General features: G+C 32.9%; 1 protein-coding gene across 1 annotated transcript; it reads left to right on the top strand.

Annotated features, from left to right (window-relative positions):
* The first annotated feature begins 499 nt into the window (after positions 1-499).
* Positions 500-5,720, top strand: LOC148604240 (uncharacterized). The gene is made up of 5 exons (XM_088547812.1): positions 500-574; positions 995-1,208; positions 2,019-2,126; positions 2,638-2,804; positions 4,677-5,720. The coding sequence occupies exons 1-5, from the start codon at positions 532-534 to the stop codon at positions 5,594-5,596; spliced, it is 1,452 nt and encodes a 483-aa protein (XP_088403938.1). The 5' UTR covers positions 500-531; the 3' UTR covers positions 5,597-5,720.
* Positions 5,721-12,514: the final 6,794 nt, after the last annotated feature.

Raw genomic sequence — 12,514 nt, 5'->3', positions numbered from 1 at the left:
AGCTTTAATTTTTTTTTCACAAAAGATATCTACATTGCATCCACTCTGACTAGAAGAATATTTAAAAAAAAAATAACCTCAAATTTTTTTCGTCTTGCTGCTCTCCACAAAAGTTTAACTCTGCACCCCTCCTAATCTAATATCCTGGATCCCTTCCTGTAATGGACCAATTCAGAAATTCAATTCCGTCCTCGTAAACAACATTTGAGTCGCCGCCATGTCCTCTTTAAATATGTTTTAACCAATGAGGAACGGCATGAACGATGGCAATCTTGGAATACAGTAGAGTTTCTGAATCGGTTCATTCACTTGATGAAGTGTGTCGGTGACCAACAAATGACCCTGACGCGTAATTGGTAAAATTGTGTCTAACAACTATAATAGTTATCTCAAGAGGAAATACGTAGAGATTGCAATTTTTAAACGACTTTATTTAATATAGATATTTATAGATATTATTTAGCCGATAATTATTCAGTAGTCAATACATTATTTCATTCTAGGTGTAACATATATGCGGCTATACTACGAATGAAAAATTCTGGCTGTATATTCATCGAAATGGAGCGACTGTGTAAGATTTAGATATTTGCAACTACATTTCTTAGTTTTGTATTTTTTTATACAACCGATTTTGTGCAGTCGTATACTAGTATGAAATCGTACGAATACACTTATTTTTGGCGTGACAACTAATGTTCTTGTAGGTATTTTGTAATCACTGTAAAAGATAAAATCACACAAAAATGTGAAGTACGAAATAATTTAATTCTACTTTGGTGTAACGTTTTACTTTCGTATCGATGTACCAAACTAAACACCCATTATTTATGTTATAATGTCATTAGCAGAATGATGGAATGATTATAATTAAACTTTGATGTTCCCATTTTTTGTGTATAGTTTGTTGATTTTTTTTTATTCATAGTAGAAAAAAATTGCACTCTCCATTTCATCAATAACGGTTTAAAATTGCTATCGATATGAATTTCAGTATCATTCCTTCATGGAGCATACAGCAATGGGATTATAGAAGCCATTACAGGCATGATGAAAACAAATTCTGATATTAATCTTACCGATCAATATAACCGGACGCCATTATGGAATGCTATCAAAAGGGGAAACAACTCTGTGGTTGATTCTCTTTTAGAGAATGAGGAGATCGATGTCAACATAAAGACATCTTTTAATTATCCAGAATACAGGTAATCTAAATATTAAATCGATGTTCGGTATAAGTGCTGAACAATTTTTTGTTTACCTCCACAGTAAATAAAAGTAGAATTAAAGGGAAGGATGTTGTTGGAATTTGCATGAAAAGATAAACTGACAGGTATTACTTCGTTTTTATACCCCCTCTTCCAAAGTTATCCTTCCTTGCTTGTTTCCGTTCGTACTTCCTTCCCTTTCACAAAGTGGGACGTCTCTTATCTTAAACTTTCAAAGAACCTGTATTTTATGTTCCCATTGTGCATCTTCTATTTCAAATTTTGATCCGAATCAGTTTGGGGGTTTCACATTGACTTTGTCTTTTATGAATAAATAAAAGATAATACTAACTGCATCATTTACACATACATAGTGTAAAGAAGTGAAAAATAAGAAGAAATAAATGACATATTTATATCTTCACCTACGTTTGTGTGCAATGAAAGACTATGTGGTGACAATCATTTCACCTTATTTGTTTGTTTTTTTTATTATTATTATTTATTTTTTTATTTTTTATTTTTTTGTTTTTGTTTTTATTTTTCATCATGTCTGTCAGTTAAGATCGAAACATAAAGATGGACACTGTAAATCTAAATATAAGTATATCAAATTCTTTAATTTGTATACTGTAATATCAACCGTTGTATTCTGAAGTGTTATTTCTATCAAAAAAATATCAATGTTCTTTCTGTTTTTTTGATTGCTAATAATTTGGTTTTCCAACGCATCGAAAGATTTTATTTGTTCTACTAAATCCCGACTTCTGAAGAATATCTTTATATCATTGTTTAGTTTTTTTCCAGGTATAGAGGTATTACTCCCCTTATGCTAGCATCTATCTTGGACGACTATCGTACGGTTGATAAAATTTGCCAAAAGCACCCGGATGTTAATGTCACTGATATAACCGGGTGAGTTTGCTCTACCCCTTATCTCAACACTAACGATTTCGGACGATCCTTGTTATTCTTTGATGTCCTATTTAGGAGTATTGGTCATTCTTTGTAAGCGATTTGGGTTCACTGATATGGGACTCCACAAAATACCTGATTTCTATCTATTCTGACAGTTACTCATGCAGACTATCTATTGTACAAGCAATTTAAAATTATGTTGTGTACTTGTATTCTAGTCCAATATTAATATTTAAGGCATGTGTTTCTTGATCCACATATACTAGCCAATAAGTAACGGTATGGCTATTGTAAATATTTCTATGAATATCATTAACAAATTCAGTTTTGATAGAGCAACTTTATTTCCTTTACTTACAGCTAGAGAGTTTTTAATTTTTAACAACTTACTGCATCCGTTACATGTACTTGTGTTGTGTTGATTGATCCTTTAAGCTAGTACATGTATGAAAAATAAGGATAACGTTCTTATGGACTATATATTCATGTGTTGTGCTTTTTAATTTAGAAGAACGCCGTTGCATTATGCATGCCACTACGGACGTACAAGTACCGCACGTGTGTTATTGTCTTATGGCGCATATATTGATGTATATGATCAATCTGATACGACACCGCTTTATATTGCATGTAAAGAGGGTCGAGAGGATGTCGCAAGACTTCTATTGGAAAAAAGTAAGTCTATATACTGTCTTTTTTTTACTGACTTAGTTTTCTTTTTTTATACAAATTCTGATTTTAAAAGACAGGAAAACTGTTTCTGTCTGTTGAAAAATCACACAAAGAAACATACCGAAAACAGTACAGTGCGCTGGAATGAATATTGCATACTTTCTATTTATGATTATTTGGTCTTAAAGATACACAGTTGCTATCACTTCTAATCTCTCTTAAATTCTGTCAGAATCTGTTAGGAAAATTGTTTTATGACAGCAGATAGAAAAGAAGTCCTAGAAAATACGAGAAGCTGTTCTGAACTATCATACCCTGAACAGTTCCTGACTTTGTTGTGCGTAACGTCATTTAGAACAGGAAGTCCGATTAAAAATTTAAACTGTTCATAATAGAAGCTGAAATAGAAATAGTTAGTCCGATTGAAAATAACCCTCTAAATATAAGAATGAAAATGAATCGAAACCGTTCTGAATCTTTATTCAGAAGAGTATTGTCATAATTTGTCATGAACTGTTCTCGGTAGAAACTCTTATGAATGACGTCTGGAAAGTTTCTTACAATTTAGAAACTGCTCGTTTACTTTTGTTGTTTTGTACGTATTTTATTTTGGTTATTAAATGTCCTTTGTTTCGTGTATCTGTTTTCCCTGTCTGGTCGTTGTCCCTGGATTTCATTCTTTTGATTTCCGCTAGAATCTTGGTACACGTGGTTACTCTGTGACAGAAAACACTGACAGACTCGAAGAGAGGTAAGAAGTGATCACAAGTGTACTCTTGTATTGTTCACTGAAAAGAGAACACCACGTTTTTATTATATAATGTTCTGTCGTAAGCATTAAGTATCAATTATGAACATCAGACTTGTTACTAGTCAGAAAGAAATCATCGGATGTTTCATTTTGGATACTACTAAATTGGAAATAATGCATTTCTTTCCTTAACAAAACATTTTCTGTTTTATTTTTACACTTTAAAGAAAATAATTCTAATTAGTGCGATTTTCGCTGGAATAGTTCATACTTTGCATTTAAGTAACACTCCAGCTAAGAATCATGCAATATGTGATTCATGGCTGAAAAGCCTACATATTTTTATTTTGGATATTTTGTTTGACATGCCATTGCAAACAGAAATTAACATTTGGTTTTTCATATAACCTGTGTTCTTATGAGATAAAAATTACATAAAATGCACTGTAGATTTCAAAATTAAGGGAGATAACTCTGTAAATGACACTCAAATACAGTAGAATCTATTGGATTTTCAATGTTGATTATCTCCTAAGAGCAGACAGATTCGAATGAATAAGTACACATTTCATTATATAGACCCATAGAACAACTTAATTACAAAACAAAATATGTAGCCTTTTTGGGGTGTATCACATTTTTTAGATTTTGCACGATACTTACAAAAACACCTTTGGTATGAACGCATGTTTCTTGCGACGATTTGGAACAAATGTTATGTGGTACCAAAATTGGAAACTTTATCACATATCGTAGAACACAAATGTTCGAATAGTTGGATGATTTTTTCTTAAACGAGTTTAAAAAAAAATATTTAAGCTGACCTGGGACGACCAATAATACCGTAAATGAAATGCATAAGGTTATGATATATTCGAAGATCTTATTGAAGTTGATTACGTCAGATGTACATGTACACAAATGTACTTCTAAAAGGACTATCCCTGCATCACACACAAAAGTCATATATACAAACATAGTTATTGTACAAACATCCGTGTCTTCAATATACACTATTTAGCATCTAGCAACCGAATTACATACATGTTAATAATTTGAACAAAATTCTATAGTTTGAGTGAAATGAATTTTTTTAAGCTGTTCATTGGATACAAATGTTTTAGATGAGCATTCGAAGTACAAGAAGACCAGCAGAGATCGGGAGAGTCGTACATTTGTTGTTCAATCGGAAACATTGACTCAATCACGGAAGTGGCGAAACCCGCTAATAGGAGCCATAAAACATGGCGAGGAAAACATTGTGAAACTATTGATCAGGTATGACTTCTGTGTTTCTTTTTCAATTGAGGATGGAAGGACTCCACTACATTTAGCTTGTTCAGAGGGTACATTAGGAATGGTTTCAGAACTTACTGACGCCGGTTGTGAAGTGAATTGTACCAATAATTTTGGCCAAACACCAATATTTATGTCTTTCAGATTTAATTCGTATTTGTCGCTCAAACGATTATTGGATGTCAATAAAACTGCAAATTATTCACAGGAAATGGAACTTCTCTTGTCTGATTTGAAGGAAGGGTTGGAAATATCCAAGTATATGATCGAAAAGGGAGCAGCTTTGGATTGTAGAGATCGAAGTGGTATTTCGTTATTTGAAGCTGCTTTGAATACTGGCAGGATTCTTCCTACTGTTCTTATATTAAAGTATGGAGTTGAAATGAATACTTACATTTTCGATGAGATATTAGAAGGACAAGGTACAAAAGCTTACTTAATATTTATTCTTCTTAAGTTGTGCTTTAGAATGAGGAATATTGTGGCCAAACATATCGATGGTTTACCATCAGTTCACATAAAAAGTATAATCTTGAGTGAAATAGAAAAGCCAATGTCTTTAAAGGATCAATGCCGAATACGTATCCGGAACAGTATCACAGTGACACCTGGATTAGATTTTCAGACAGCTATTTATAGTTTACCTTTACCTGAATTATCGCAATCATTTTTGTTACTAAACGATATAGAAAACTACATCTATATTACAATAAATAGCTGTTCATTGAAACAAATCGAATTTTATTAAATGTCAATGCAACCAACTTTTGTCACTGTTTACAATATTATTGATATTAATGCTGCTGATGAAAAGGTACTTTTTAACACACGTGTACAGCATACCGAACTTTGCAATATATATATGATTGGTATTTTGTGTTTTATATTTCTTAACCTCTCGGTCGAAGCCAGTGCTGGTGGACCTAAGGAAACCGAATATATTTACCAACCCAGATGCTCTTTTAACCCAGAATTTGATCTGATTTTATTTTTCATGTTTATCAAAAATGTGTACTCTACGAGATATCAAAGTACCTAAAACACCGAGGCTTCGTTCCTTGAATTACACATGGTAGAACCTCTCTGTCATGGATTTGGCTTTCCTTTTCGATAATTTTGGTTCTTTTGAGTACTTCTTGTATATGTTCTGTATAAGTTGTAATTCTATACAAATTATAATTGGTATGAAAATATTGTACAAATTATGATTTGTATGTTGCCTTTGTACACATCTTAATATGTCCAAAATCCACTTGGACAAATCATAATTTGTACAAAAATAGCAGTGCAAACACCTTCAATTTGAACAATTTTCAATCTCATGAATCAAATAAAAAAAGATAAGTGTTTTAACAAAATTGTGTTTAATATTGAAAGGTAACATCCATTCAATTACTGCTTACATTTTAGAAAGTATCGGTAGAATTATTACCGTATCAGTAGAATTATTACCCATCTGTGAAATCAGTAACCGTATCAGTAGAATTATTACCCATATCAGCGGAATCAGTACCACTATCAGTAGAATTATTACCCATATCAGCGGAATCAGTACCACTATCAGTAGATTTATTACCCGTATTAGCGGAATCAGTGCCCGTATCAGTAGAATTATTACCTGTATCTGTGGAATCATCAACAGAGTCATCGGTTGATACTGCTGATTAACCATTTGTGGTCTCATCAGTACTAATAGAGTTTACATTTTTCAATATCTTCTTCACTTTCCAAAGTAGGAAGTAATTCCTGCGGTATATTGGAAGAAGACAAACCAATTTTCGGTTCAGGTCGAAAAAATGCCTGGTTACACGGAGGCTGATTGATAACCCTGTTATGGGACCTATTTTTCTGAAATTACAACGGGTAGTTTCATTGTCATTCATCCAGATTGTTATCATTTCCTTAATATCGGGGTTTGCCCTTTCAACAGAGCCCTGACTTTGTGGATGTCGCGGACGTCCATGGTGACTTGAGTTCAGTAATTATATTAGCCGTAAACTATCTAACGTTTCTGCAGAATATGAGGTGTTCCTAACAATAAGAATATATCAAAAAGATGATATGCAAACTCTGCTGCCCTCTTAGATTTGAGAGGCCTCAGAACACTACATTTCGTGGTGGCCCTGATAATGCATGATCCACTTAAGGTCGTTATGGGTCACGGACTAAAAATCAACTAAATCAACTTGACCTCTTGAATTAAAGTCAGCGGATAGTATTAGGTTTACTACTAGTTTAGAAATTTCAGTACGCTTTCGTTTGAGAACACATTGCTCACAATCGTTTCCAAAGAGTCGTATCATCACGCGACTTATGTTTATAAACTGTGTTTTAAAATCTTTGCTAGTTTTATGGATTCTTCTATGCCCAACACCAATGTGTGTAGTCTTAATCAACAGGTACATATCTTCTGTGGCCACAAAATATGAAAATTCTGTCATCTGAAATTTCCAATAGAGAATTTTATGGTCTTTGGAATTAGATCTTCCAATATAAGTATTTAATGCTAAAGCTGCTGATGAGAAGTTACTCCTTGACACATGTGTAGAGCATACCAAAATTGGCATTACATATGATTGGTATTTTTTTTTATTATCTTATATTGAGTAAAACACATTCTTTGCAAAATTACTTTATTTAGAATTTCAGTAATGTCTCATTCGTAGTGCACGACGACAAGCAGATAATGACACATACTACAAGATAAAATTATATACAAGGTCTGAAATTAAAATTTTGCTATAATATGTCTGCAGATGTGCATCCAACTAGAATTTTCTAAATGGCGTAAAATAAAAGCTGCACTAGCTGTCATTTTCTTACTTTCTTTGTTTTTGTTGAAATATGCCTTAACTTCGAATTATTTCAACTAAATTGTACTTTTCCTGTATAATTTCATTTGATATCCACAAATAAAATGGAGTAAATACATGAAATAGATGTCTATATATTTATCTTGCAAGACAAAAAATCGACCTAGATAAATTCATATGCATATGACATTTGGTGACCTTAATCCGCGTATGTGCTGTAAGGGTCGATTCTTTAAAAACAAATCTGATAGCAAAACGAAAGTGGTTATTCAACGGCAAGGAAGACCGTCGGACTCAAGCCGTAAAGGAAAAAAGTTCGAATATAATGCAAGGATCCTTTTGAATGTTCATATTATGATATAATGTGGCACAAATATGGTCAGTAATTATCACTATTATTTGAAAACTAGTCAAGAAATAAATGAAACGAAATATAAAGAAGACACGTGCTTAACTGAGCATCCGTTATTGTTCTTTTTAACTACGGTTAAAGTATACTTTTAACTCAGGTGAATGTCCTGTCGGCAATCGTTGGAAGTAATGGCAAAAATAATTAGAGAGGAGCTATCGATCTTCTTTGATAAAAAAAAAGCGTTGTTTTCACAATATTTTTAGGTATTATTGGCATTTATTGCTTCAATTGAATTACTACAAACTTATTTCATTTAATCAGCAAAGTTCAGTAGAATCAGAACTGAACACATTTGGCAGCTAGAGCAGCTTTAAATGAAAAATAAGCGGTTTTTTTTTACAGTCAATGTTTTTTACCAGTTGATTTTGAAAACCAAGTTTTTGTGATGATACAATTACAAAAATACCAACATTACAGTTGGAAACGTTTAGCAAAAATTCATACGTTATATCAGATCCTGCCGAACGCTTCAAGAATTTTGTGTAAGGTGCTTAATTTCCTTTTTTACAAATAAACTATTAAAACAATGTTTTCTTGTAACAGGAATTCTAGGCTTTTGTGATTACTTTAAAATAAGATGAAAGAAGGAAACTACCACACTGGTTTATCCCATGAGCAACTCCGTAGGTTTTTCCAGAAAAGCAAATTTTGCTTTCTCTTCCGGCATACTTGTTCCACTTTCAGGTGTTAGTGGAATCCGGGCACCTCATCTATTGGTTAATTATTGTTTGTATTTAATAACTTGATTTGTGTTTTCATAGTGTTTTGTCTGATTTCTTAGTCTAGACGCTGTCCCTGGGTAATGAATATCATTTTGATTATCCTAATAGGAACTCTTTACTTTTTCTTTTATTCAAACAAATTTGTTTCGGCAATGGCTAAATAAATAAAAAATCATGAAATAGAAATCCTTAAAATAGACACATGTTATTCCCCTAGAATGTATAAGCAGTAAAGTAACATGTGGATTTTTTACCTCTTTTTAATTTAAAATGCTGAAGATAAAATTTTAACAAGTAAAGATATTTTAATCCCTCGCCAACAGCGTAAAGAACTCTCCTAGTTAGAGTTATCTCTTGATTAACAAGGGTTTATTCTCTTTGTGGCACATGAGGCTTTTATACATTGCCTTATGATTTATTTGGATCACATGGAAAAAAGACTCAGTATTCCTGACTTCCTGATTATATAACTGAAGAGTAAGAAAGACTGTTGTTATAGATTACGTTTTGCCTTTAAATCGTAGATTCGGGGATTTGAGATAAGGACACTACATACTATATAAAGTCAACCTAATAATCTGACCTGCTCTTAAAGATCGGTTTAAAGGGTACATTCCTTATCGTTTTTTTCTTATGTGACAACAAGCCTTCAACACCTGCTTACGAATTTTGCATATAAAAAATCAAACGGAATGCCAGAGCTTGCCGACACTACGCATACTTTTTGTACTGCACATCACTTCGATAAGACAAGGAAATGATTTTGTTACTACGAAATTAAAGTCATCATTCATGTATTAGTTGTGTCTTTTTTTTTATATACAAAAAAACGTTTTAGACTTCTTACAATTAGGCGTCTGGAACAGGGTTATGTTGCTACAAGATTGAAGTCATTACTACTAAGTTTTATGGTCGTCATCATGAACTCGTGGATCATTACGGTGTATCCATCTGCACCATGAAAATTGATTTGTTCAAGGTTTCATATTTATCCTTTCCTCTTTCGTCTCCCCCGGACTTGACGTTTTATGTGCAACTCGGCGGGTGTTTCTAGAAAAGCAGAGGACGATTACCCTACCGGTCCATGCTCCCAGTTTTAAGTGGAGTCCGAGTTGTTCATTTACTTTTGTTACTTTATATGTTTGATTTTAGTTACTTTATGTTCTTTGTTGTGTATGTCTGTTTTCCATGTCTGGTCATTGTCCCTGGATTACATTCTTTTGATTACCCTATAACCTTGGTTCCCTTGATTACTCTTTCATATTGTCCCATTGACTTTTATAAGAAACTCGGCGGGCGTTTCTAGAAAAACAGAGGACGCTTACTCTACAAGTGCACCTTTTCTACGTTCCCAGTTTTTTGTGGAGTCCGAGTTGCTCATTTACTTTTGTTTTTTTTTTGTATGTATTGTTTTAGTTACTGTATGTCCTTTAATTTGTTTGTCTATTTTCTATTTTGTCTAGTCTTTGTCCTTGAATTACATTCTTATGATTTCCGCTAGAATCTTGGTTCTCTTGATTACTCTTCCTTTCGTACAATATAACATGTCCTACTTGGTGTTGACTGTATAAAAACATTCTGCTAGTGAAGTTTTCTTTTTTTGTTGTAATGCAAGCCATAATTTCAATGGGGAATTAATTTTCTGTTTAAAAGAAGAGATTAATAGGTAAATGGATTGGAAAGACTGAATAACCAGCACGTAATCACGAGTCCCGGAGAACGCCTAGATTTAACGTATGTGCGGAACTTATTCCGTACACCATTTTAATCTTTTTGCACGAGAAGCGCATGGAAAAAGATTGAGAAAATTAAACTCGATTTCATTTAAACAAGTATTGCAAAGTACGAGATCAAGTCTCACAGAGTAAAAGATAGACACTAATCTCATTTTTATTGACGACTGTGTGTATTGAAATTATTACACGAAATAGTAAAACACAATATGATGACACAATTTTACGTTGTAACGTGAATTGACATTTTCCTTTCTTTTCCCCCAAATAAATATGAGAGGAAGACCAAGTATTCTCTTACTATAAATCTTGTATGATATTGCATGGAAGGTCACGTGTCCCCATATAACTCAATTGGAAAACAGCCATGTAATATCATACCTCATTAGCATAAATATTGTACAGGGACAACTCAACTCCGCCTTTAAAGAATTACAATACATTTTTAATACTTTATTTTGACATTACGTTAAACGAGAACACGAGTAGCTCGTGCCTGTATATTTCTAATTGGTCAATAATCGTGTGGTCAATGCATTTCACAAATCATTTATAGCACCACCTTCTTCTTTATCCATCGTCCTGCCTCAACGTCTTGTTTAAATAACTCATAAGATCATGCTATGAATATAACATATTAATCCAATCGGTGTTGGCCAATCGGACTAGTCACTTACAATTCTGAAAACTCCTAACTTGAATTAATTAGTTATGGACATCAGACGGACATCTATTTCTTACAACTACCAGATGTAAAGAAACCTTTAAGGGTCGTATAAGAAATTTCATTATGAAGCTTGTTATGTTTTCGACCCATGACTAAAGTTAATGTTATGGATACCATTTTTGTATCCACAACTCATCCAATTTCTAAACATGTCTAGGGCATATTTATAATTAAAAAAAAGCAAAGTGTACTTGCTATTTCGAGTTTTATCCAGTTGATGTTAGGGTTTCCATTATCGTAACATTGCATTTGCTTAAATTGTTGTTGGAGTACTATATTTCAAAAAAAGAAACTTCTCACTTCTCCCCTGAATGAACTTAATGAAAGTTTCAGTGTAAAACAATTTTTCACGTTTTTATACTAGTGAATTTTTAATTTTGATCAACAAAACTTTGACTTGGTATTGCGGTACTTAGTTTGTATCTGCTATCAGTGTGACCACTCGGTGGGTTATTATGAATTTCGGAAGGATTGATTATTAGGGAAATTCTATTGTGTTCATACTATGTTCACAGTAAGTTGTCTATATTATTGGACTTGGTATCCTTCACATCGTACATGAAGTTGATTTTGGACCAAAATTGCTTAGAACGTATGCCCAATCTGTATCAAGCCACATACTAAAATGCCATAGAGTAAAAAATTGCAAAGTCCTACTAAGCAATAAGTTGCATATTGGGTAGCAACTTAAATTATTTACAATGCATGCAATATCAATATCGAGCTTTATTCCAACTTTGAAAACAATAATTGCAGTCGGAGCCAATTATTTGTTGACAGACGGACTGCAAAGGTTACTCTAAAATACCACCGACTCGTTGAGTATGAGTATAATATATGTGTGTTATTCATTATGATAATATGAGTTTTGACATCGAAACTGAAAAATATAAAGGATTCCAAATACTGCATCTGCTATTAATTATAACCACACAAATCAGACTTAAAGGAAATGATCATATTTATTAGTTAACGAAATTGTGCAGCTGCTATTTAATTGTATGTTTCCTGTAGCTAAGCATGGACTTTGGAATTTATTGAGAAAAAGTAGGAATATCAAACGTCATGTCGTTTGACTTTCCACACCATACTTCTGCGTTACTTTGTATTTGATAAGCTCTCTACCCTTTGTTGTTATCGTTCCATTGTAGGTTATTAAATCATAAGTGCACTAAAACTCAATCGGTGCTTTGAATCGTATATTTTCACACTACACACACTGTTAATTGACATGAAAGAAGTCTAAATATAAGTTATTT

Source organism: Perna viridis, chromosome 10 (genome assembly GCF_037379345.1).
Source record: "Perna viridis isolate PV_CMFRI_1.1 ecotype Kerala chromosome 10, ASM3737934v1, whole genome shotgun sequence".
NCBI lineage: Eukaryota > Metazoa > Mollusca > Bivalvia > Mytilida > Mytilidae > Perna > Perna viridis.
Note: the sequence above shows the minus strand (reverse complement) of the source record. Positions and strands in the feature narration are given on the sequence as shown.

What these genes read in the sequence shown, in the direction of transcription:
- LOC148604240 (XM_088547812.1), top strand. Translation starts at nt 532, where the DNA reads ATGAAAAATTCTGGCTGTATATTCATCGAAATGGAGCGACTGT. An exon ending in CATCGAAATGGAGCGACTGT is followed by an intron (nt 575 to 994) that starts GTAAGATTTAGA and finishes TATGAATTTCAG; the next exon opens with TATCATTCCTTCATGGAGCA. An exon ending in AATGTCACTGATATAACCGG is followed by an intron (nt 2,127 to 2,637) that starts GTGAGTTTGCTC and finishes TTTTTAATTTAG; the next exon opens with AAGAACGCCGTTGCATTATG.